The sequence below is a fragment of the Anarrhichthys ocellatus genome, unplaced genomic scaffold, assembly GCF_004355925.1.
Source record: "Anarrhichthys ocellatus isolate YVR2014 unplaced genomic scaffold, GSC_Weel_1.0 scaffold10, whole genome shotgun sequence".
In the NCBI taxonomy this organism is placed as follows: Eukaryota; Metazoa; Chordata; class Actinopteri; order Perciformes; family Anarhichadidae; genus Anarrhichthys; species Anarrhichthys ocellatus.
In genome coordinates this window covers 1781202-1808877 of record NW_022280040.1, presented here as the reverse complement: position 1 = coordinate 1808877, position 27676 = coordinate 1781202, and the positions used below count along the sequence as shown (strand labels likewise).

Sequence of the window (27676 nt, the reverse complement as noted above, 5' to 3'; positions counted from 1 at the left end):
ACACACACACACACACACACACACACACACACACACACACACACACAGGGAAAGAATAGAGCTTTAAGAGCCCATTACTCAGGCTGTGAACATTTGGCACCCTCTCTCCCCTCTGCTCACCAGGGACCAACACTGATGGAGTGAAGTCTGCCTCCATGGCTCTGCTGTGAAACCTCACTCACCACACGGAGCTACGTTGCGGTGTGTGTGCATGCGTCTGCGCCTGCTAACGACTCCTTATTTGTGTGTGTGTGTGTGTGTGTGTGTTTTGACATGATGTTTGAATGGGTCAGCCTATTCACTCATTCATGTTCGACTCCCCCTTTGGCATCACACCGCCAACTCACCCAGAGCTTTGACGTTAGTTGTAGGACACACGAGAACCATTTTGAAAGAGGGAAGTTCTATTTAGCAAAATGAGGCACACAGATGCCACTCACCGTCAACAGTCTAGTGGACAAAATAATACAAATAAATAAAGAATCATTTTAAGTGATTATAACGGCACCACCTGTGCACTGTTGCTATAAAATGGGAAAGGTGTAATTTTATAGACTTTTCAGTGCCATGTCTTGTCTACCGTCACAAAAGCACAATGTTCATATTCATGACAGTACTATTACATTTTTATAGCAGCCGCTCAAGTTGTACCACAGGACACTTCCATGGCTCACTGGGAAGTGTCCTCTCTATCTGATTCAATTCATCATCCTCATTATTCACACTCAGCAATTTTTAATTTCCATACAACTCTTATCTGGAATGGAGTGAAGTGACATTAAAGAGGCTGACGTTCAAGTCCTGTGAAGTCACAGCAGCGGATCAAGATATAGAGCCGAAATTTAGAGTTACTTTATATCAATGTAGATGAAAAAAAAAAAAGCCGCAAAAGTCATATTCATGACTGCGAGCAATGCGTTTCTCTGTGGTCTGATGAAAGTGAAATATTTTGGACTTTAATTCTGGATGTAACAATTCCTTTGAGCAGTTGACTGCAGTTCCTTGTGTGTGCATGAACATCTTTTTTCATGCATGTGGGTGCTGCCTAGTTGCCTTTTTTTAAAGCAATTGATGTGGTCAATATGAAGGATCAGATCAGGATCAAAACAAGAGGATAATATCTATTAATACATACATCAAACAGAATGCTAAACCTCTTAAAGATCTTGCATTAATATCAAATGAGTTCACCTCATTTCCTCTGCTGTAAATAATCTCCTTTGATCCCCTCCCCAATCCCTCCTATTAGCTGGTACCATTTGCTGTTTGGGCTGTAGCTATAGATCATCTCCATTTCTGACTTGACTCATTGCATAGCGTCACTGGCTTAAGTTAAAATGGTTTAATGTAGTGTGCATCTTTGAAATAACATTTAGCAATGGATGCCTATCACCAGAACACTTAAAAATAAGTGAGGAAATAGGCATTCAAGAATACTTCGACAGATCAACAATGGCTGTTTGTTTCTCTTGCCACAGCAATTAGTGCCATTGATGTGAAGCACCACTTAGACCAGTAGGTTTGGGTGGAATATTGGGCAGTTTGAAATGATTTCTAGATGACTTAATGAAAGGCTATCAATATTCAAACATCTGAGGCTTTTCTTAACAGCTGTTGCACTGAATGTAGTTGCTGCTAGATTGCACAGCTACAATTAGACCAGAAATTAGTCAAATATTTGTCTCTACATAATATCCCCCACCTCTCCTATAGCCCTGATACTATCAGAGCGAAGCCAACACTTCATTCTCTCTCTCCCACTCACACCAATATGCTTTTGGTTGAGAGGCTTCACAAGGAAAATGGTCAAAACCAGACTCATCATAAGTGAAGCTTAAACATATCATCGTGTGATGAATTAAATAATAAAATACAAACGCAAACGGAGCATAGTAAATACAAAGTGAAACTACAGCGCAGTCACACTCCTGCTGAGATCCGGAGCACCCCTCCCGATCATTCAATTACAAGCTGACATTTAATAGGCCACAGATTCGTCAGCTGAATAGTAATTTATGAGTGAGGCATTTGGTCCTTCTCAACACAGGGGTCTTCCCAAGAATACGTAGGGATGACGAAGCTAAGTGTCTATTTCAAAAAAGGACATTACCAATGTCTGTAATTCATGCTAAAATTGCACAAGCACCAGCTATTGGGTCTTACAAAAGCCACGAGATGGTAGTTTGTCTTTGCACCTAAACAGCACTTATAAATACATTAAACAACGTTTATGCCTTATACATATATATGTGTACTTTTAAAAAGTACATAAGTCATCATATATTCTATATATTTAATCATATTTGATTTTGTTCTTCTGTTAGACTGTAGGCCAAGATTTGTTTTATTTTTATTTTTTTAGCAGGGACTAAAAAGACTACCAAGCCAGTTGACACGATAACAAGGTCTGTAATGTGTCTCCAAGCACATAGGCTTATACAAATATATGGGTCCTATGCCACTGTTAATCTCAAAGATCCCAGTTTCTCTATGCTGCAGATTTACAGAAAAATGTCTTATGTCTTGTGTTTTCCCCCACTGCAGTATTTTGCGGTAACTGCTGAGGTAACTGCTATTAAGTGTCCAGATATCTTGGTGAATATTAGTAACATACATACACACTATTTACAGGTGAAGAAACCTTGTTTGAAGCACAGTCATCTGTATATGATGCACTATTTCTCCTATCCGGTATAATCTAAGGAAGCATCTAACCCCAAACACCAACAAAGACACACACAAGCTGCATCATTTGAATGCAACCTCTAACCTTGTGCTGTCACACGCAATTGTAGCGTCTAAAAAGAGACGTTAATGTAATGCATTATGGAATAGATCGCATAATGGTTAAGTATAGTACTAAAACCAAAAATCACATATAGCATTTGTCATTGGTCCAGTGAGAAACCATGATTAACGTGTCCCTGTTTGATCCTGTATCAGCTTAAGATTTGCGGTACGAACTGTGCTAGTTTATTGGATACATACATTACTGTCAACTGACCTGGGGTGCTGGCAGCTACAAGCTTCTCATCCACATTAATAAACATTCTGACAGGGCCTGCTGGCATTATCTGAACAAGAGTTATGGTAAACAAGTGTGTGGGAGGAAAATGTGACTTCAAATGTTTGTTAGTTTGTTAAGTTAATTGCGTTTTAATGTGCAGTCAGACAGAGCATGTTTTTTTTGTCCTGTGCTTCCACATAATTCACTACACACCACATTTAGCTTTTTATGTTCCACGGAGACACATTAAATCATGAAGCTGTAATTGTGGATCAAAGTCTGACACTTAAACTGACAAAAGACAAGATGATCACTTAAAAGGTTTCCAAGACATACACCAGACAAATTGTAACCCGTCACTGAGAAGTGCAAACTTCTAAAATGCATGTCCTGTACTTTTTCCAACTATTTTATGAGTGAAGATTTTTAGAGGATAAGTAAGTAAATCAATTGATCTTTTTAAAATTGTATATATTGCCATCCATTGCCAACGTATAAACCATATTGTATGTGTCATTAAGGTCTAACTAACATATTAAATGCATTTTGTACATCCTCTTTCTGAGAGATCAAAACCCTGATTTTTTTGCATTTGCTTCTCAGCCTCTTCTTTTTAGGCACATTACTGCTGGATACTATCACCAAACTCTGTAGCAGGCAGGACTCTGCATCACGTCACTACTGTTCTAGTGTGTATGTGCGTCCTGGTAAAACACAAGATACAAACAACATACTGCGGACCACATTACACGACAGCAAACTTGTTCAAACCTTGACTCTGCATTTATTGTATGCATCTTTCATTACAGCCAACGATTGCTCCCCCAAGTATGATTGTTGTGTAACTGATTAATTCAAGTTTGCAAGCATTGACAGTCTCTTAGCGGTGTCCTCTGTTCGACCAGTTTTAATTATCGCAGTGATTTATCAATGTCATTGTGACTCCTCAGTAGTGCGTTAGAGAGACATTAAAACATTATATTTCACAAAACCAACACTGCAGATGCCAGGCCTTTACCAACCCTCCTCCCCAGTGACTCACAGTCACAGCAATTCAGCTATCAACACTGTTGCATTGACTGAAATTTGCCCCTTCAGTTTGGCAGTGAAAGAGTTAAGTCATCAGTGTGGAGTAACGGCAGGCAGTGATTGGTGGCAAAATGTGCCCGAATAGAACCTTCATGCATAAGACTGCAGGACAGGTGGTTTTCTCTCTGGGGATCGCTGTGTGAACCTCATCCAGCGGTGAATGGGATTGAGCCGAATGTGATTGAATGGCTTGAAACACGGCCTGATGGTAGCAGTGTGTACGTGTATGTGTGTGTGTGTGTGTGTGTCTGGAACATTAAGTTGGCTTAAGCGCCCTATCATCCCAACTCGTCCCTGTGATCAATAGGGCTGATGGCTCCAAAATGATCGCCAGTTTCACACAAACAGACACATTTACATAAAAAAAGGTGTAATCTTTAGTTTTAAGCGTGTGTGTGTGTGTGTGTGTGTGTGTGTGTGAGTGTGTACTCATGTAGATTGCTGCAAACCCAAAGCCTCTTCTAAATAAGACAAGAGACGGAGAGAAACAAATGGCTCCAGATTTGCTTGTTACTGCACTGGGGGTTATTGATGGTATATGCCCAGTTTAAAATTATTGGCTCTGTATTTGTTTACACAAGCAATATTTTGAACTACACTGGCAATAAATAAAAAAGCAATATATATGTCAAACATTGAGGCAAAACAGAAAAAAACGTCGTCTTTAGTTACAAATACATCCAGGATTAATGTGTTTTGGAGTATTTGCAGAAATATTAGAGGCAATGAATCAGGGTTAATGGCAGAAGGAAAACACTTCTGAATAAATAATCGGCAACCAATTATGATGCTGCACACAAAAACAACAGCTTAATTTACTTTCAACTGTAAATGATCCATATTTGTCACCGCATCCAGTCCTAACAGTACTAAAAGAGAGAATAATGATGAAGCTATTTGGGGCTGAATGCAGCTTAATATCCACAGGAAAAAAATGCAGACATGAAAAAAAAAAAAAACTCACCCACTAGAGATTTTAACTCGGTGGCTGGTAAACAAGATTCTTCATGTTTCGGATCTTTTCATCCGGAAAGTGTGATGGTGCACATGAATCTTTATTGAGGCTGTATACCTTAGGATGAGAGGACATGCTCACTGTCAACACATTAGTTGACCAGTGTTTTCCTGCCTTGTCAGGAGAGGTAGAAAAGCTTGAATTGCATAGCAGCGTTTCAGGAAAAGAGTCAGTTAAAAGATACTCTGCTCAGAATTAAGTCTGTCAGGAAACACTTTATTATGTGTCATTAACAATTAACAAGCTGCATCAATGATTTGCTTGTGTTAAAACATTCGGCTGTAGGATGTTCATGTCGTGATCAGACCATATGGTGTGTCAGTGTGGCAGCCGAGAGGGTACGCATTGGGCTCCAATTCTATTTAATAAGTAAACATGCTTCTTCTGAATATGTGTAACTGCTTGGCTTTTGTTTCCAATTCTTTTAGGCATTTTGGAAAATTCAATTTCCCTTATCGGATTCACTACTTAATAAGCATCCGATGTGTAGTGAACTTTCAGAAACAGCGGTCAACAGGGTCAGCTTCTGTTTATTCCATGTGTTTTCAAAGCTTTTTCCTCCTAATGTGGTGGGGAATGCACCCCCAGTAGTGAATGTGTTGTGAACGCAGCCCTCAGGCTGGTTCTCCCCCCAACAATTCCATAATCAGGTCCCGCTTATAAAATGCACCTATTGGCATGGCCTCATTCTTTTTTGGCCCCTGTCCTCTGTCTCTGTGGTGGCTCGTGATATTTTGTGTTACAGTTATCTCTTTTATGTGATTAGTTAGCATGCCAACCTTTGTGAAATACAGCCGCCTATTTTACCTCTGGACTGACATTTTGGCTGGAAATTGTTTTGGAAACCCCATTGTTGTCCTGCCTTCGATTAGTGATGCATATGTTAATACCCCATATATGAGGTGGTTAGTAGTCACAACATTAAATTGCAGCATGGTGAGCCCTGTTAATCTTCGTTTTTCAAGTGTAGGTTCACCTGCTGCTTGCGTCTGTTTTGCTTTGACGTTTTGTTTAATTTACACTGTTAAACCATTTGGGTTAGTTTGCTTATTTGTGTTGATTCTTTTTGGTACTAGTTCCCTTTTTCGTTAGGTGAAGTAGAGGTGCCATTGTTGGGAGGCTAGGCACCCATGGTGAGGTCCCTACCCCTTATGTACAAACACTGGTCTACGAGTGTAGACTGCACCATTTCTGTTGTGAGGATGGCTGTATTGTGCCTGAGGTGGGTTACCGTAGCACCCCTGGGCACTCCTCAGTATAGTCTGCCTCTCCAACCTCCATTTTGCTCGGTTTATGTTGGATAGGACATTTTAGAATATTAACATTTGTGATAGTTTTAGAGTTTTTAGCACAGACTTTTTAGCTTAACATGTAATAAATCATTTTTTTCAATCCCTTATTGGGTACCAGTAATTTTCTTTCGTCCATTAATATTTTTCTTCTCCCGCAGCTCCAGTCCCTACAAATTTGATTATTTTTGATTCCTTAAATAAAACCTTTGCTTCATTCTACGAAACACATCTGTCTCATATCAGTAACACAATCTGTGTGCCTTTTCAATTCTCAAAACAATATCTTAAGCTTATATTTCCTGGAGTGTAATTCTCCAGCTGGCATTGTTGGTTCCCTCCCATTTCCCCCTAAGGCCCCGTCACACTAACGTAGATGCTTACAGTTTTATGTTTTTTTTATTTTACTAGATCTCCTTTTGATTAATACCTTTTTGATAAATCTGATGCATTTACATCATTTTGATGTTAATTAATGTGTGTCGTCCTTAAAGCAAAGTGAATACCTTACGGTCTTCTAGCGGATAAGAATCAGATGGACTGGGGGAAAAAAAATACACATCCTGTCTCCACCGGTGGAGATTAAAAAGCAAACAGCCCCTCCCCTTTACTTCCAGATTTTAAATTAATGCTGACTAGCTTGGTGTATCAACATTATTCATGACAGGGCTATTCTTCTCTTCCTCTCTCCTCTTGCTGAAAGCCCATCTGTTATCACCTGTAGCTCTTCACCAACAGCGAACAGTGTGGGCTTTTAACCCATCAGCTAATGATCAATGATGCCTAAATCGAGTGCTTGCTAAGTGCTGTGACAGAGGTCTGTTGATTTGGAATAAGAGACATATGGTACACAATAAAGCCACAGAGATCACATCAATGTCAAGGAATAAACTCCTAATGGCTCATTTCCAAATGTTGTTCTCTCCGTGCTTGAATAACGGCTGTGGTTGATATTACGTTTGGTAAAAACAGAGCTAATCTATTGACAAAAAGGTTTCTTCTCTGGGTTACGCAGGGGTGAAAAGGAAGCCTTCACATTCTAATACACTATTTCCATTTTGCGGAGTGTCATTTAATATCCTCTTCTATCATAAAAAAGTATTTCCCTTTTGATTAGTTATTTTACCATATGCATCTTGAGTGATACATATTGTAACAATAACAAAATAATAGTAGTGGAAATAACAATGTAGTTAAATTAACTTAAATAATACCTTTGGATATGGTTATATACAAGTATTACCCAACAATGTAAACCCATAGAGCTCTGCCTTTGATGGTCCTACTGTTATCTGATAACCTCTGGCCATTGTGCGCACCTACACACCTACGCATCTACGCATGCAGGCACCAACACTTCTTTTTCACTCACCCAAATGTTGCCGTCTTGGTGATATGGTTTCCAGTTCCTTCCTGTGTCGCTGTAGAGGAGACGGTACCGCGTTGTCCAATCAGAGCTGCTGTAGCGACCCTGTGTCGCTATGGCGCTCACTTGCTTCCTGGAACCAAGGTCCACCTGTAGCCACTGGTAATGGTCACTGTCCAGAGGAGACCAACCACCAGCACCTGCAGAGTTAGTGACACAATGGGTGGGAAGTCAGTTTGTCTACAGATATCTGATATACTTATAACAGTATCTGTCAGTCTGTGAAGTAAAATGGCTTGGCCCTGGTATGATTAAATAAAAAGTAGCAGAGAGTGGGAACTGTTTTTTTACTTCAATATATCTTATTAGCAAGGAAAACAAGCTCTGGAGTCCAAGACTGGCAGAGGAGCAGCATGGTTCCGCCAAAATGACATTTTACAAAGAGAATGTGGAGTTACAGTTCTAGTCTTTCCTATTATTAATGGGGTCCAGCAGAGAGCAACCCCAGACATTTGTTTCAAGCCTGAAACTGGAATAGTGGACAAGCTCTTCTTCAGTATCTTCTAGTTATTTACCTGTCGCTGTCACAGCAGACACCTCAACTGGCTAAGAATGAAATCCACGATTTGAATATGAGCAGATTGCTGATGATTACGTATTTGATCTGTTACTGATATCTGTTAAGCATAAAGAACTTACACAGGGTAAAACTGGAACGGGGAAGATATAAAAAAAAAACATTATATATATATATATAGTTATCTCCATTTGTTAAGCTTTGGTTCAATATGTGCATCCTTGAGTGCTGAGCAGAATTAAGTGGTATTTAACTAAAAACTAAAAGTAGGTGGAAATACTTTAAATGTTGAGTGAAATTAGATAACCTCCTCTTTACCTTTTTGCACATAGTTTAGAAAATGACTAAGCATTAAAGGAGAGTGTTTTATTATTATTTTACCATGGCTACAAATGGCTACAGTTTTGACTGTTGGAATAGATGACTGTGTTTGTACCGTAATCCTCTCTGCGTCCTTGTGCAAGCCTCAAACCTCATGGCTCTGCCCTCATTGCCAGACAGAGAGTCCTCCAAAAGTTGCCCCCTATCACACCCCCAGGTGTCTACCTGAGGCAGGGGCCAAACTCCCCTGAACCTCACAGGTTAAATGACCCTTATATTAAATGTTGCGGAAACAAAAAGAGCAAGAAAACAGCTAGACAGAAAAGAAAGTAAAATGCTGGACAGATTCCACTAACCTGATGTCGTCTGCCATTAGAAAGTAAGAGTAAAGCAACAGAGGCATGATGCCAACGTGGTATGTGGGCTACTGTGAGAGCAGTCAAACCAGTGTGAGAAATACAAGAAAAATGCATGCCGAGTGCATTAGAGTACATAAAACGAGAGACGAGTGCACATACTCACGCACACTCGCACCTACACACACACACACGCAAAGCACTAAAAATGTATCAGCCGAGCTTGTGACAGAATGCAACTGTGAAATGATTATCGGGAAGAGTGGGTGGTGGCTGGACTGCGACTTGGCCATGTCACGGCCGTCTTCTTTGGTTCTCTGTGATGGAATTTTCGAAAAGGACACAAATACAGATAAGAAAGTGACAGGCTGAAAGCACAAGTGAAGGAGAATGACTGATTTTAAAATGACGATGAGAGAGAAAAAAACATAACCATATGGACAAAGTTAGAAAAGAGAGATAGTAAGACCAAGAAAGTACAAAGGAGTGGGGGGAGCACCAAGTATAGTGGAGGAGGCATGAACGATGATAGTCATATGATAAAATGGAGAGCGAGGCAGTTTGCGATGTATCCCCCCCTGGCAAAAATCCTATATCTTATCCAATTACAGAGCCATTACACTCCAGCCCCGGCCTTGACAGATAACCAGGCCCGTATCAGTGGAAACGTCAATACCTCAAAAAACACGTTGCAGCAAAGCCATTCCCTTGGGGGGATAAAACACTATCAGAAGGGGGAGAGTCGGAGGGGATGGAGGGTAAGGCATTGAGTTTGGGAGAGGCGAGGTGATAGTGATCATAAACAGACAGTAAACAGAAAATAAAGATTAAGAAAGCAGGCTGAGTGGACAATGACCAAGGCAGTGTGACGCTATGAACAAGATCGAGGATGGGGTGTCAAAGAGAATGACGAGAAGCTGTGTGTTGAGGTGGTGACAAGCGAAGGGAGAAGGCAGAAAAATGGAAACGAGGGCGAGTAACAGAGATGGATGAGGTGTGGAGAAGAGGGAGTGATGAGAGAGGCTTTTATGGCTCTGGTAGATAGCATGCGGATGGGATGAAAAAAGGACAGCAAAAAGGGAGCAATGTAGTTATGGTAAAGAAGGTGATAGATGAGGCCAAAAGTGAAGAGGGGAGGATGAACGCAGCAGAGGGAAAAGGATGAGTAACTTGGGAGAAAGAGATAAACTGAACCCATTCAACACTGGAAAGGGGGCAACATCAGTGGAGAATGAGACTGCAAGTGGGTTCAAATGACATAGAACAGATGGCAAAGATTAAAAAAGTTATGGGTAGAGCTCAGGACAATATAAGGAAGTGAGAGAGGAACAGTTAGAATATATGTGCAATGTACGGTAATCAAAATTCCTGATTAATAGTGGTACATTGTAGAGGTGGGAATTCTGCTAAAATATGTTAGTGTCTGTTTCTCTGAACGTTAAGCTAAGATGTGTGGCTATAATTTCTGCATACATCCTCAAACGCTCTATCGACATACATATTCTGGTGTCAAATACAAGAAGCTAAATTGTCTTGTATTTCATCAAAAATGGATTCATCCAGGGCCGGCTGACCTGGTGTGCTGTTCTTCATCCAATCTCTTCACATTCACAGTGCTTGAACTGTGAACTTGAACTTTATACTTTAAAGTTCAGTCCACTTCAAGTGCGCCAGAGTTGTTGCTAACTGCAGGGCTAACCTCCTTCACTTTCATCATCAGCCGGCTGACAAACAAGACACGGAAACTTATCTTGGGTCTCCTCATGGGTCTTGGGGAGTTGTAGTATTTATTGACCTACAAATAAATGATACATACACTACACTGCTACGTTCATTGCTGTAACATTACTGCTATCTTCATACTCATTCTCACACATGCTCTCTCTCTCTCGATCGGACACTCTCAAAAGTTATGCCAGGTTTGCAATCCCCCGGCGGAAACCATGACAGAGTACAAACTAGTGATAAGAACCACAAAGAAAGCAGCTGGCAACATTTTGCACAATGTTCAAGGCCACTTAATTGGTCGCTACTGGTTGATAGAAATCACATTTTAAATCTCCAATATTGTCTACCCTGCAGTGCTACAGCAAACGTGACCAAACTTAAAGCACTGAAATTTGCACTGCAGGTAAAACACGCAAGAGGCTGCATTAGTATGTGACATCATGACCAGACATTTTGTGTGCCTGTTTTACACCTCAGCCACTTCACACTTCACTTCCCCTCTGGGGTGCCTGCAATGCTTGAGAACTTTCCAAATCTTCCATTCACCGCCGGATTCTCCCACCAGTCCCAGTCACCTGAGTCCTGCACACCTGCCTTTCATTCCTGAAGAGCCACACTCTGTATACGTATCTGCCCTCTAACACTGGCTCTCTGCCAGATTGTGAATACATGCGTTTAGGTTCCAGACTTTACTCCCTGTATGTGCATCTTTACCTGTACCTGCCTGCATTGTGTGCCTGCCGTGTCCTGTTAGTTTTTTAATTACATGCTGCCTATGTTTGATCCTGCTGCCTGACAGCCTGTTTGCCACTATTCTTTCCAGTATAGTTCCCGTTCTGGCCTAAGTTTGCATCTAGATCTTCTTCCATGTTGTCTTGTAAACAAACTGTTACAGTATGGATGTATTATTGATGTGAGAAAAGGTGAGACAGTGACATCATTCAGTCCAATCAACGCTAGTTAGAGTACATCCATACACCTTCGAGTTTGAAGACTTTTCAGATGCAAAACAATTCATAAAATCAGGAGAAAAGATTTTACAACTCTGGAAAGGTATTCGGGCAACAATCATCTTCCGTCTCGACAAGCTCTGAACATTAGAATTACGGCAATCGCGTTCCAATGTAATATACAAAAAATACATACTATTTGATTGACCAGCTCCGTGCAATGCTGGATGCCGTTGCATTGTTTTCTATCAAAAGTTCAGCCAGGTTCCACTTTATTACTCTGCCTTTCTTTGACGGAGCCTGACCCCGCTATCTCACCAACATGCATGAGGAGACTGCTTTTTTGAAAAAGTGCTTCTGTCGGTCTGAACATGGCTTTAAGGGGTTTATGAAAGGACAGAGTAATGGTTGAGGAAAAAGGGGTTGAAGAGGACGGATGGGGTAGAAGGCATGTTAGGGTTACAGGCTTATTAGAAGTAACAGATCGGAATGACAAAGAGACAGATAGATTGAGAAGTGTAGAGACGAAAAGGTTCCAAAGATCGTAAAAGTGATGGCAAGCATTTTGAAAGACGGATGAATAAAAGCAATGAGAAAAGAGAGCTGTGGGCTACAGAGCTCAATGTGGAGTTCAGAGGAGGAACAAGGGACACGAATAAAGGATGTGAGGGAACAAAACAAAGAAGCGGCCAAAAAAGTGATGCTGTCATAGATTGGAGAGGAAGGAATACGGCTGGAAAAAGAGGAACAGATGAGCGGTGAGAGGTGAGGAGGGGCAGCTTGACAGAGGTTAGAAGTGGGGTGAAGAGTGATATATATATATATAAAAAGAAAGAACAGAGGTGCAGTGAAAGGTGAAAGCCTGAGGGAGAAAGGGGAGAAGTGAGAAGAGGTTGACAGAATAAAGTGGCGGTGGAGGAGGCTGGCAGTGGGGGGATGGGAGGTGAGAGAGTGATTGTGAGCGAACAGAAGCGTAGGAAAAGGCACGAAAAATGGGAGGAGAAATGGGAGGGGAGGAGCGTCAGGGGACTGTCACAGTTCTCTCACCTGTCACACACAGATGTTCGGGGAGGAGAGGAGGAGCGGGAGGAGGAGAGGGGAGAGAACAGGGGAGCAGAGAAGGTCAAAGAAACCACCTTTGAGACAGAGATGAAGAAAAGGGGAAAGGAAAGTAACAGAGAAAATGAGCAGGAGATAGAGATCGGGACAAAGGATGGAGAATAAAATCCAAGAAGATGACGTAGAGAACAAAGCATTGGAATTACAAGAGGCTAAAACTAGGGGAGCACTGACACCTAGATTTTACCCCATTGAAGCTGACAACATTTTGAGAGTACTGTTGATAATAGGTTGCTTTCTAGATAATAGACACTAAGAGCATCGATTTGTTTGTGTGTGCTTATTTCAATCACTAGTGCAGTGACTACTGGTCAGGGGATAGGAAGCGCAACCGTCGAGAATGACTCAGCGCTCATTGAGTCCAGGGAAGTGAAGAAGAGTTTGCTTTTAATGCTGAAAACACACCAGGCAGCGGTGAATTGCAGCCAACGACGAGCTGCCATGCAATATCCATGGGAAGTTGTGGGAGGCGGATTGATTCTGCAGCAGAGAGCGGCCAAACTAAAAGTTGGGGATAGTCAAATCTTTAGCAGTGAATTGCCGCCAGAGAAGACCTGCAGCCAAATTCCGTGACTCTTGTGACATGTTGCCTCATGTTACAAAGACTTTATTCCCGCCTGAAACACATGAACACATCTTCTGGCCCCAGAACACTGCAAATTGTTCGTCGAGATGCATTTTGTGGCTGCAGACAATGAGCCTCAGTCTGTAACGGCCTACTGAAGACGACACGCTCGACTCAGTTCGCAAAGCACTGAGCTTCCCCCCCGCTGTTGCAGAGAATGCCGTTACTTGTTTTTTCAAAGTTTATGAATATTTAATGTGTAGATCGGATGAACGGTGCTTGAGATATGCAAAGGATATGTCCAAAGACAGACAGAAACTCCTTGCTTTATAGTAAATTGCAAGTCTACTTTGAGCATTCAGTGAAGGGATGAAAAAAACATGTTTTCTATGTCATGTATTCTGTCCAAATCAGATGCTGCTGGTTTATTGCTTAGTTTGCACCATTTGTGTTGTGTAATCAACCAAAAAAAACAAAATTTCACTGGACTAACTTCCTAAATGTGAGAACTCTGTGTTTTCTCATTATTTCATATCATTTTAATTGTATAACCTGAAGTTTTGGACTGTTGGTCAACAAAAGCAAGTTGAAAATCGTGCCTTGATCGTGCCTGATCATGGGCCTTTTCACAATTAGTTTGATGTTTTAAACAGTGAATGGATGAATACAAAATAATTTTGATTAATTAATGACAGCCACTGTAAGACAGATCGAAGATCCTTTAATGAACAAAGAAAGTGTAGAAAAATCCAATCCATTTTTTTCACGCCAGGGAAATTCACTGGTATTGATGATGTAACTTAGCAATTTATCAACCCATTCTGCAACGTCTCAAAATGTGTCTGTGCAGAACAACTCAATCCCCTTATGGCTACCCTATAATATATCCTCATAATGCATTTGAATTGGGACTGAAACTGGCATTTCTAACAAGCAGCATGTTAGAAATCGGATTAATCTGCCACCTGAAAGCCACCCTGGTGAAAATCTCCCTGTGCGGTGCCCTTCACAGGTCACAACTAGCCAAATGGAATTCAGAGAGAGAGAGAGAGAGAGAGAGAGAGAGAGAGAGAGAGAGAGAGACTCCTTCTGAGATAAAAGGAGCCAACCGGGGCCAAAACATGGCTGGAGTTTCTCCAAGCTTGCACAACAGGGTTTAAGCTATCTGTGATGACACAGATAACCCTGCAGTGGTAGCACAGTCGGAGCATGTGTTTCAGTGTAATCTACTGCTATACTGATTATGACGATACATATTTTCACACACAAGCACAGGTAAGAGTGCGTTTAAACATATTTGTGTAGAAACATGCACACGCACACACGCACACACACACACACACACACACACAGGTTTTATCAATTGTTCAGTTTCTGTAGGCTCCAGACAAATGGACCACACAAAGCTAGTTATTGCCCATTGTACACCAAAACCAATAACAATGAACATACCGTAAAAAAAAGCCACTAAAAAGTCCTCTTGGCAATTTGGGGGATGTACCAACAGCATTGCGCTGACTAAGCAAAGGCAGTGAAACATAATCAAAATAGGAAATGAAGAAGAGTAAATGTGTAAGAGAGTACAGAAGGACAGACATGAGATCTGAGACTGAGTAATGGAGACACAGTGTGATTTTGGAAAGAGCAACCGGTGACAGGCATGACACACAGACAAAAGTGACAGTGGCAAAGCAGAGCATCAAACAAGTGATCATCTCCCCTCGGTCTTGCTGTTGGTGTGGGAGAGTGTGTGGGTGGGCACGCACACATTACAGAAATTGTTTCTGAGCAGGCGGGTGGCTCGTGGTGTGTTGCCTTTATGTCTGCGTGTTCCGGCACCCGAGAGAACATGCGAGAGTATGTTTATCAAAGTTGCCTCTTTTCATAACAACCACAACCACATTAACAGAAAGTATCTTAATTAATTAAGATACTAGGCCGCCGGAAAAGGGAGCACTGAGAAAACAGCTGGTTAGCCCTCTGCTAGTACTTCATCTCTCTGTCATGGAGCAAAGGGAGCAGATGAAGACAAAGTAATTTAATTAGGAGCGGACCGACATTATCGAAGGATGACTGCAACGACGAGAGACATCAAAAAACTTTGCCAGATGACAGAGTGAAAAGTAATGCATAATAAAGGGGCGGGCAATCTGGTTAATTGTGCAGCAAGTCAGATCACAGTTGTACTGCAGTACTGTGACATTCTGTGTTTGAATACGGGGGAGAGGGAGGGAGGGGGGGGGGTGCAGGGACACTTTTTCAAACTTTGAAAAGTAAGTATCAAGGTGGGAATGTGAATGAAGAAAAAAATAGATAATGAGTTCTGCGAAGAAAGAGGGAAGAGGCTGAGAAAATGAAGTGTGGCATTGAGACTGTTACTGTAGAAAATAGAGTATGGAGGGAAGACGAGATGGAGAGGAAGAAAGGGGAGACACGGATGTGATGGAGGGCAGGAAGAGACCTGCCACAGTGGAGGAGAGAGAAACACAGAGGGAGATGGATGAAGAGAGAGAGAGGAGGAGAAGAGAAAATTGAAAATAAAGATCAGTGGCCATGTGTTTGTCATTAGCAGCCCAATGTCATGCTTGGCCATATCTGCGCTGTGCAGCAACGTGGGCATGCATAGTATCTGCATGCTCACATGCACGCACGGCAGCAGGGATATTTACGGACACACAAAATCATTCCACCCATTCCTCTTTTACTTTCTTCACACACAAAAAGTATTCATTATTTTGGTACTCTGTCCAAAGCCGAAACCACTTCAATGACACGTTTCCATGAATGTCAAAATAACACATTATCAGGTGCAGTTCCATGGTGGCAGGGATAATAAAAATGCACCCACATGGAAATTGTTTTTGCGATTACACAAGACTTGAAGTTTGAGATCGCTTTGTCAAATTTGAAGTCGAATTTCAACATTCAACAATTTGAGCTCAAATTGTCAACCATGGCTCACATCGCTTATCACATTGTTCCTTTTGCCCATTCCAGTCTGTCTCCATGTCTTGCGTTCCTCCCTCCCCTCCTCTCTCTTTAGCCTTCAGTCTGTCCATGCCCACTCTATTTCAGCTTGTATCCACAGGGCAGCACTCTCCGGCTGGCAGCACTGAACAAAGCCTTGAGTGGGGTGCAGATCGCAGCTAATGTATGTCACTGTTGAAAAGCTATATGGAGCTCCTCGCCTTTTTTTGTTTTTCAAACCTTTTCTGGCACGACTGTGTTTCGAGGTCCATAAATGACGGATGCTATTGATATGCATTATGGGAAATGTAGAATCCAGAATGTTTTGGGCTTGCTGCATAGGGTTTAGATATCTGGCCTCTGTAGCATACATTTGGCCATTCCTGTTTCTCAAATAATTTAGCTTGATTAAGGTCTGTGCTAAATGACAGTGTTGAACATGTTCTGTGACCCATTTTCCAACCAAGTGATCCTATGTGGTTGGGAAAAGTTGAAGACATGTGATGGAAAGAACCTTCTCTACATTTCATTAGACGCCATCTAATTTCTCTTTGTCTCTATCTCTCCCTCATCTATATTTCTCTCTCGCTCACTCTGTGCAAATAGACCCAAGGGTTTTGGCAGCAATAGTGGGCCCACCTTGCCCTCTGCCTGACACTATTGAGATGAGCAGGGTCTCATACATGAGCTGAGACGGTGGGGGGGGGGGGGGAGAATTAATGGTGAGAGGTAGGGAAGACTCACCACAACGAGAGAGAAAGGGGGAAAAAAAATAAAGAAGGATGGTGAGAATTAGATATTAACATATGGAGAGAGGGAGGGGTAAAAGAGAGAGAGCGAAGAAGAACGTCTCCATCAATCTATTCTGTCTTCAAAAGCCAGAGGCAATTAAACTGAGCTGGTCTTAAAAAGACACCATGGTGTAAGTTTACAATCAACATGTTACATAGAGAGACAGCTTGTGAGTGAGTGATTGTGTTTTAGAAACAAAGATAAAGGGCATTTAGCATTATGATGATGAGTCTGTTAGTAAAGAACGTGTTTCAGGAGCCAGACACGGAGCATTTAGCCGGCTCCTTCTTCCAAATAGACACATGAATAAACTAATGTGCACAACCTTATTCCAATATAGGTATACACAAATACTCTCTTAAAAACATACAGTTTCTCATACAAAACACGCACACACACACACATGGATGGAGAGCACAGTATGCAGCGTATGTGTGACAGCAGTCAAATGAACCAGCAGGGTTGGGACTAGAGGCCTGGTGACTGGCTGGCACTCAGCAGACAGCTGCCTGCTTTAAAATCGTTACGCGATCATTTTACCTCTCTCTCTCTCCCTCTCTCTTATTCACGCACACACACACACACACACACACACATACATAGACGAACGTGCACCCAGGAATGAACATAGATTCAGACGCACACACCTGGACACACACAATCCTATAGCCTAAAACTCGAATAGCCGTCAGCGTTCACAACACAAGCTTAATATGAGTGGTGTGTCCCATTGATTTTGTGTCTCCCCTGTTCCATAGTAGTGGGAAATTGGAGAAGATTGGCTTATCAGCACACACTCATGCCACTGATGGCACATTTGGCTGCCAAATGTAACTGCTTGGAGGGACCCCTCTTTATAGTACGACTGTGTGGGCATGGGTTTGTGATCCTGTGTTTTTGTGACTGTAAATGGGTGTTGAATGTGAGCAGTTCCATGCTGCAGTAGCCGTTTGTGTTTTCATTGATACATGTGCAAGTGTGTGGGACAGTACTGTTTTTGAGATGCTTGTGTTCCTGTGAAAGTTATGCGTCGACTTATTTTATGCCTTCGAGTGTTTCTGCGAAAGTGTTCATGTGTCCTTCGTTCGGGGAGTGTTTCCTGCAAATGTGTCACCGTCTGAACGTGTATATTTAGATATGATTGTGTTTTTGCGCTCATAGATGTCTGTGTTTCTGTTTTGTATTCTGTGTCAGAAACTGACAAGAAATAACAATGCGGATTTCAATTTTGAGCAGCATCTTCCTTCACAGCAGATAAAATGAGAATTTGGTTATAAGAAAAGTTGATTTTCTGACATATTTCTAATCCTTGTGAAGAACTTTTTTCGATGAGGTGTAACCTCATCGTCCCTTTCTGCAGAACTTATCTTATTTTATATTCCCCCTTGTCAGATGTTGTATGCTAATAAGGTGATGACCTCATCATAAAAACACATTGTCATTCTTTAGAGGACACCAAGACGCAGAGGATGAGATGAAACTTCATACTTTTCCCTCATTCCTCCCCCCCCCGCTACTTTGACACTTGCCTCGGTACAGTATGTATCCATTTTGGGACACTTGTGTCAAAGTCTGACATAGTTTATCACAGTGGTGGTTCTGAGTGTCATGTCATGTCATCTCACTTTGGAGATGTGTTAGAACTAGGTGTCACTAGAACATGTTGGGCTCCTAATTACAAGCCCAAATTGACAGGTTTTAGAAAAGGGAGATAGCTGAGTATTCCTTCTCTTTGCAGTAAGATTATGCACTGCTCAGCCATACAGAAGCAGTTATATTGGATATACTGTATAACCATTTTACACCTAAACAAGTTGTTTAGGCTGGATAATGCGTCTTGTATTTCTTTCTGAGAAGTAATCATATCTGCCTTGAAGTAAGTAACTTATCGAAAACATGTTCTTTACTAAGAGACATCATTTACACATCGGCAGATTGATCTATAAATTTCATGAAACTTGTCCGAAGCTATTTTAGAAATAAATAACTTTAGAGACAGCCTTACTTCATTAATAATAGAATACAAATATGGAAACTTATTATACCTTGTGTAAGTGCATTTAACACTGGATCTATATGTTACTGTAGCTTTTCTGTACAACAATAAGCCCTGAGAACTGGATTTAAATGCTTCAACCAATTAAACAAAGCACCTCCATCCTTGAGGAGATTGATAAATGAAAGCATGTGGGGTCAGAATACACAAGCTGTATATTTACACTCATCATTGACAAGTTTGTCTTTATTTCTTTCCTTCTTCTCTTCCTTCTTTGCCCCTTGTTGCTGGGTGTCACTGTTAAATGAGGAGCAGTCCTGTCCTCTCTCAGCAATATTTCTATTGATATGATTAAATACACCAGCATACCTTGTGTTTATTTGCCAGCTCTGAGCTCTGTTGCCTCAGCTGTGGTGTGACTATTAGATGGAAATGTATGAAATATTAATTGTATAATACATAGAGGGGTGTAATTGTCTGGTCCTATCTCTGTCTGCTGTGGACTGATGTGGAAATGAGCTCCAGTCTGAGTCACTGAGATAATGACTGGAGCTGAGAAACGGAAAGGGAGAGAAGAATAAGAAAAAAAGGAAATAGAGAGAGCAAAAGAGGAGGTGGAGGAGGGTGAGAGCAGCTGTGCAGCACTACGAAGCATGTCTCTCTATGCAGACTGGACATTTAACTCTCAGTGTGTCATCTGTACAATCATTCATAAGGATGTATGTCGACATACCTGAACTAGATATTTACTCGTTCCTCTCTCTGCAGCATGCATGTATGAACTTCCCTCTATGTATATCAATCATGTATGTGTGTGTGTGAGAGAAAGTGCATGCGCATCGACATCTTCCTCTGTGTATGTTTGTGTATGTGTGTGTGTGTGTGTGAGTGGGTGTCTACCTCCTCTCCTGTTGAGCTTGGCATATCCGGGTGCATATCCGTTGGAGAACACAGACGAGCTGGTGAAGGCTGTGTGAGGCAGAGGAGAGGCTAGAGCCTCATCGCACTTCTCTGTGGACAGAGAAAGAATGTGAACGTGAGAAAGAAATAGGAGAGAGGGGAAATGGATAGAATGAAGAAAAAGAGAAAACAGTGAACATTAGTATATTTCATATTAATTAGAAAATATGCTCTAATGCTGAGCAAACAGTTATGTTCAGCATTTAAGTCCATTGAGTGGTTGAAGCAGTACTAAATCACAACATTGTTAATTAAATGTTAAACAAATGACTCGGAGAAGACCTTCTTAAATTCAAGTACTCTCGGCTGAAAAGTCAGAAGTCTTGTATTTTCCACATTCATTGTCAAAAGGAGACTTGCTCACAAGAGCAGAAACATAAGGCCTAGCAGGAGGTTAAGGGAAGCTGTTTGTGGGTCAAGCACTAAGTCAGGTCAGTCAGACTTGAACCACGGGGCCATTCAAAGCATTGTTGACTTCCCGAGCACTGTCAAGAGTGCACTGTGAAGTGTCCATGATAACAAGCAATCTGGACTTTTAGCCAGATACGGATGCATCATTTATTTAGAAAAGAGGAAAAAATAAATGTTTGGTAATTAAGTTAAATGGCGGATTGCACCGCTCCCAGTAGATCAGATTCTCCATAATTAGATTTTACCAATAAAGGCACTGATCTGTCTCATTCTGCCTTCATTTTGAAGATAACTCAAATGTATATAACATCACCAGGTGACAAGTGCATCACAAGAATCAGTCATTGGATGTGCCAACATTTCCTTCACTTAAATACAGATACAACTGAAAGGACTGTCTTTGGACCCATAGAAAAACGATTACAAGTTAGTGCTCAGCTTCAATTACTAACATTAAAGAGCACGAATCAAGCCAGAAATCTGTGTGTAGTCATGGACTAAAGTCTAAGTTTGACTTACTACCACTACCAATGTAATAATGTTTCTCTAAAAAGACCCAGAGAAGACCAGGAGAGTGGATCACATCACTCCATTTCTCAGATATTTACACACTGGCCTCCTGTGTGTCAAAGAATTGACTTTAAAATTGTTATAACTGTTGGTTTATAAAGCACTGAATGGTATAGGGACAAAATACATTGATGATCTGCTTCTCCATAATGAGTCTGGGACTGCTTATCAATAATTATTTACTGCACTTTAGTGAATTCAATTGAAGACTATGGATTTGTACATTATCTTGCATTGCAGCTGTCAACTGTCACTCACGATTGCTCCGTTGTCTTTCGGCAACAAGTCACATGACTCAATAAAACATTTTAAAACTAGAGTGGTGCGCCAGGTGTGTCTGCAATGACCATGGAATTAATACAACTCACAATTCTTCAACTCCTGTAGTACATGAATGGATGTTGGTTCCTTCAATCTCATGCCCGAATGTTACATGTTGATCGTGTAATGTAGCTTTGAGATGCTCATTTGTGAAAATCATACATTACTTAAAAAATAGATGAACATTTGAATGGAAAATACAGCAGCTTTTTGATGGCCTTTTCTGCAGCACATTATGCTGAATGCAATCACGTAGACGTTGAGTCGAAAAACATACTTCCGCCTGTCTAGTGGAGTGAACTGTAGATCCAACGACCTGGAAAGGCCAAGAGGAAAATAGTCAGCGCTATAGTGCTGCTCTGTCCAGGCCCATCTGAGAAAATCTGAGAACGCGACTACAGTGGTATACTTGTATGCATGACACACAAAAAGGCAGCAAAAGTCATCTAGAACAAATACAAAAATATATATTCCTGTCACACGCACACACACACACACACACGGTCATGAAGTCATTTTCCTTCCACCCTCTCAATTCGCACCTTTCACTCACTCATGCACAAACACACTCACCTCTTCCAGTACATAAAGTTTCACACAGAGAGGAATTGTGAATGGTCTGTCAGGCCAGGTAGGCAGTCAATAGCTCTTTGTCATGCCCCACAGTGTAAGTGTAAGTGTGTGTGTGTGTGTTTGAGTGTGTGTGAGGGAGAGTCAGATCTAGAAGAAAGGGAATTCTGTGCCTCTGTGCATGTGTATGTACAATATGCTGTATCTGGATGTGTACATTGTGGGTGAAAGTCAAAGCCATGTTACCTTCATGGGCTGATGGCTTGTTAGCCCCATTACTTTGTGTCATAGGTGGGCTCACAAGGAACAAAATAGCATCATCAAAGGATCATAATGAGAGTTTGTGTGTGTGTGTGTGTTTCTTTTTGGAAAATGGTCTGCAGCCTCCCTCCTGGTCCATATTTTGCATCCCTGCCTGTTTTGACAGGATATACACACACACACTGCCACACAGGTTCTCCCTTATAAACACACACAAAACGTAATGAGGTCTCTGGCACATTGGCCGTGCACTGGCATAGTAGTAAAATCCACTAGCATTAGGTAACTGGCTCACCGCCACAGAAATGGGCAGTGATGTATAGGAGAGGGGAGTGTCCAAAGAAAATGGGGTTGGGCAGAGTCATTTAAAAAATAACTTTATATACATACTTCCACTGTGTTACATAGCATATGTGGGCATGAGGGGTTACATTCACAGCCATGCAAGTGTTCATTACAACTACATTACAGCTGATTTCATGCCAGCCCACCTAGTGATGTGTTCCTGCTTATCTCCTTTTGAAACCATAGGTGCACCTCTCATGCAGCAGCATCTGGTCATGAATTTGGGAGAAATCTTTGGGTCATGCGTCAAGTGTCTCAGAAAGTATTCTTGCACCTTGACTTATGAAAACAAGACCCTCTTTCTCTCTACACACATGCACATACACAAGAACATATGAACATTAAGACTAGAGATGCCTTTTGCATTGTACAGTATATGTTCAATATTTGAATTATCTGTCTGCTTCTGTTCTGTACATTTTACCACAAGTGCAATCAATTTGACTGCCAGTTAAATATTTAGCATGCTGCTTGGATTCTTGGGGCGTTCAATTGCAGATCCAGCTATACTACTTTTATTATAATTTAACAATATAATTAGACTTTCAGCCTTTTAACATTTATTTAGATTTGGGTGAATTCAATTGCAATGTTCATAAAACAAAATCTGGATAATGAGACCTCTTCATGCAAACTAGACCATTATAGTCACCAGCATTTTAGGTCTAGGCTGAGAGTGAATACCAAAGTCTATATTACACTGTAGTAGAGTTCATCATCAAGGCTGTTTAAAACACTTTCTTTGTCAAACTTAAAGCAGTTCAATGATGGATGACAGCAGCAGATTTTCTGCAGTGTACTATCTTGTACACACACACACACAACAGCAAACATGATAGATAGGTCATTCTGTTATGAATGGAAAAAGCTAAATAATGTGTTCAGTTATCATGGTATTGATTTACTTCCTTTAAGTGTATAGCTGTCAACAAAGACTACATTTTAGGATAAGAAATATTTTGTATTGTTAGCTACAATATCTAATGAATTGTAACTACGGTTAAAAACACATTTTCGGAAGACTTTCCATTTTTTAAATCGTTAATAGGAATGTTGGACAGGACATGGTGATGAGAGGACAACAAAAAAATCAAGGACACAGCAGTGAAAAGGGAAATGTCGGTTGCTGTTGTAGTGAATCCAACATATTGTGACATTGTATCATTACTTTCATCTTTGGTTCTTTATACATACTGTATATATGCTGCATTTCTTTAACACATTTTTTTATGTTTGGACTTTTAGGGCTGAGTCGGGAATTTGGGTTGGGCAACAACCTTGAAATTATTGGCAATAAATTTGTCAGAGTCTGTTTTCCCATATTTAAGCATCTTAAAGGAACTCACCTTTACCAGCAGTAGTAAAACACGTCAGTGATTTATTGCTTTGAGATGATTAAATAGCAGCACAGAGATCTAGGATCATATCCATCAATAATTCATCGAAATATCACAATGCCACCTGCTTCAGCACATTTTGAAACATGAAATATACCTGAATTCAACCCCTTTCACAGCAAGCTTTCTTTGATTCAATGTGATGTGTGATTAGCCCATAGCAGCTACAACTCATGTAGTCTGTGGTGTGGTGAAGTCATATGATGGGTATCAAATGAACTACTCTATTGGAATCGGTATCACCTTTGGGGTAGTGTTTTTGGAACTGATATGATACACCTGATACATGGTTACATGTGCAACACACCTACAATAGTGCACGTTTGCTCAGTGTAGTTTGTGACAAGAGGGTAGAACACATTCATGAATGCAGACCACACAGTCATATGCTCGAGACTCCAGTTTGAGATTGTAGTTGCTGATATTTGCCCATGTCTGAAGTGCAAAGTAGGGCTCTGTATGTCCATGTACTTTAGGGCAAGCAAATGACTACAATATCCGATTGTAAATGTCAGCCTATTCCCCCGGAGAGCAAGAGACAGATAGTTTTACGCATGATGATATGATAAGAGAGGAGAAAACGGTAGGTGCATTGAGGAAGAGAAAGACAGATAAGATAAAACAGAAGGAAAGAAGACATGATCTGAGAGCAAAGGAAAAATGGCTTTCTACCAAAAGCGGCATTTAGCGGCTTAGTGGCATTTGCAGCTAGGTAAATAACTAGTATGTGGAAAAATAGCAACCAAGAGATGTGTCAGCCGGGTGCCACCATTGGGGACCAGAGCCATGGATAGACCGGGTTTGGCCAGCTTGTTCAACGGGCTTTACATCGCTGCCACAACTCTGGAGCTAAAGGGAATTGGATGCAAATAGAGCATAAGACATTCAGGGTGAAATGCATGACACCCGGAAGATCAGTTGGCATAGAATCACTGATTGCAGCCACAAAGCTACATCTTGGCATCAAGGATGTGGCATAATAAGATGGAAAACTGCCGGGTGCAAACTCCTTTAATGAATTGCCCTACCTGCCACATTGGCCATTCAGGCAATGAGCCCTGACAGAGTTTACCAGTACTTAGCACAAGAGCCTAAGTCAATGCATTTAAAAAAAAATCATCAATTTCAATGGACAAGCGAGTAAATCCCCGCCTGTAACATGCACTGTTTTACATAGCAGTCTGTAAATTAGTCAGCCATTGAAAAACATTGCCGGATGACTTCACAAAGAATGGATTGCATCTGCTGACAGCCCTGTCAGTTGTGATCACGTCTTAAGGTCCAACTCACTAAAGATATTGCGCTGATGATATTATAGCGCAAACACGCCCATAAAATCTTCTTTACGTGTGATTGCAATTATCCTCGTGGCAAAGGTTGCCTTTGTGAATTGGGCTGTTTTTGCATGAGGCCGATTAGCATAAAATGGGGCAATTTTGTCACAAATGTATGAATATTACCTTATTTGAATATGGGCAAATACCACAGGAGCACTGAGACGCTATTTGTTCAGCAGCGAGGTTAGCTGAGCATTTCACCCTGTTTTAACCCTTTTTGTCTTATTCCTCCAGGTTTAGCGTCGGCAGAAGCCGCGCAATCCTTTTGTGAACTCGGCAATCAGTGTCCTTTGTCAGACTGCTGAGCAGACCCGCAAAAGACTCGACACAAATCTCTGCTATCTTTATTTAACGACTGTGAAACCATTGTGCGAGTGCTTTTGGTATGGTGCCGTCAAGTCTGTCCTCTCAACAACACTGAACGCTGAAGTTTGGGGACTTTGGGGCTTTATCTGGACTCAAGTCATGAACACAGTGAAAGCTGTCCAAAGTGCCAACAGCTGCATGGAGATGCAGTCTGACTCTCCAAACTGCCAGTAAGTCTCTGTCTGCACTGGCCTTTGGTCTCTGGTGTGGCTGGGGGCAGCGTGGGCCTCTGCTTTCTGTTTTCCATGTTTGCCCACGTTAACGCTTCGGTTTGACAAAGTCTATCTGGAGCAGATTGAGAGGTGGTCTTTAACTAATTTGTGGTTGCTTCCTCAGAAGCCTTCTGCAGTGACCTAAATGTTTCTGTAATATTTATAAACTCAGTATAGTCTATCTCAGTTATTTTTGTTTGATCTCCATCAGTCTATGAGAGGTTTTCTTCTCGTGTAAACAAAAGCATCACAAAACTGAGACCCTCTGGACACACAGGGTACCTATGAACCATCTGCAGTAAATGTTCGGTTGAACTGTATTGCAATAAATCAGCATACTTTAGCCAAGACAAAATCTGTCTTCAAATCTGGTAAATTATTCCAAAACTGCTTTAAAAAGTGGATTGAAGCTGCTCCTCTTTTTCCTGGGGGTCACAGAAAAAGAGTTTCAAAAGCGGTCAAATGGCCACTCGCTAATTAGCAAGAAGTTACATATGCGTGTTGTCATGTCCACCTGGAATTGCGCGACAGCAGCTCCCTAGTGGGCTTCACAAAGAGGTTTGGTACACAAATTAACAGATGTTCCACAGCATAGAAAAGGCCTCAGTAATTGGCATTACAGATGGTTGTTGCTACCATTTGCCAGTGTCTTCGCTCCCAGGCAAAAATTGTGAATTAAACACAAGTATGACTTATTGTATGACATGATATAGTCATGGACACCTCAGCCGGGTGGATGCTGAAATGTATTTTTAATTTAAATGAATCAATATTTAGAAAATGTGCATGGGGAAGCATGGGTGAGGTGGTACACAGGCCTGTAAATGGTTTCATATTATTTAACCTAATCTAAGGGTGCCGGTAACTAATAAACATGGATGCTAACAATACTGGATTCAAAATACTTAGAAAATGTAGTTTGCAAATGTGAGACCTCAAGGATACACACAATGCACTTTGGAGAATAACACAGCATGTAATTATAACTTTTGTTTGTTCACAATGAAACAAATAATACTTGATATGTCAGCTGCCAAACAATATTATATAAAAAGAATGAAGTGATTTTGGTAGCATCTTGTATCCAAAAGACTCTGTTGAGCCGGTGACCTTCATGTCTTGGAAGCTTCACAGCCTTTGAACACAACACAGTCCAACAAGCGTCTGGTACATATTCACGAAGCAGCCTGAAGCTCACTTTTCCAATCAAAGAAAGAATAAAGGACCTGACAAAGACATTTTATAAGAGATGCAACAGTGACAGAGTTGAACTTCACTGCTCTATAGTTAATGTATAGTAAGTGAAAACACCAGCCAGACAAACAAAAAGTGCTATTATGTGCATTCTATATTGGGGGAAATTGGACAGTGCTCATACACACAGAATTCATATCTGGTAAAAAAACAAAAAACAAAAACATAAATTTTATTGGAAAAACAGACTGACTACTTGACTCCGGTCTCCTGATGCTCCAAAAAGAAATAAACTGTTTTCCTGACACTAGTTTTGGTTCACGGTATCCAGATCAGGCACATCTCACCCTGTATTACTGTAATTTCAAAACAAAGTTAAATTATGTACCTTTCTGCACAGGGCTCCCAGAGCCTTGCGGCATGAAATAGTGAATGGCAGTGGAGTGAATAACAATCATCTAGACCCCAGGGTGAGAGCCCATTCAATTTCAAATCACACAATACCCCAGGGGGAATTAAAATGACCATTTAACTCTGTGACAATGTGCTAAATTTGAAATTTGTTCTGTTCGTATTGGAGAGAGGTATGGGGGTG

General features: G+C 41.2%; 1 protein-coding gene across 1 annotated transcript in view; it reads right to left on the bottom strand.

Moving 5' to 3' along the window:
- The window catches only part of cntnap2a (contactin associated protein 2a), a 283733-nt gene that overhangs the window by 148473 nt on the left and 107584 nt on the right, over positions 1-27676 (bottom strand). Inside the window, exons 2-3 of the mRNA XM_031850036.1 lie at positions 20038-20148; positions 7773-7966 (exon numbers count right to left, since the gene is read on the bottom strand). Coding sequence (XP_031705896.1) covers positions 7773-7966; positions 20038-20148 — 305 coding nt within the window. The remainder of the gene's footprint in view (positions 1-7772; positions 7967-20037; positions 20149-27676) is intronic.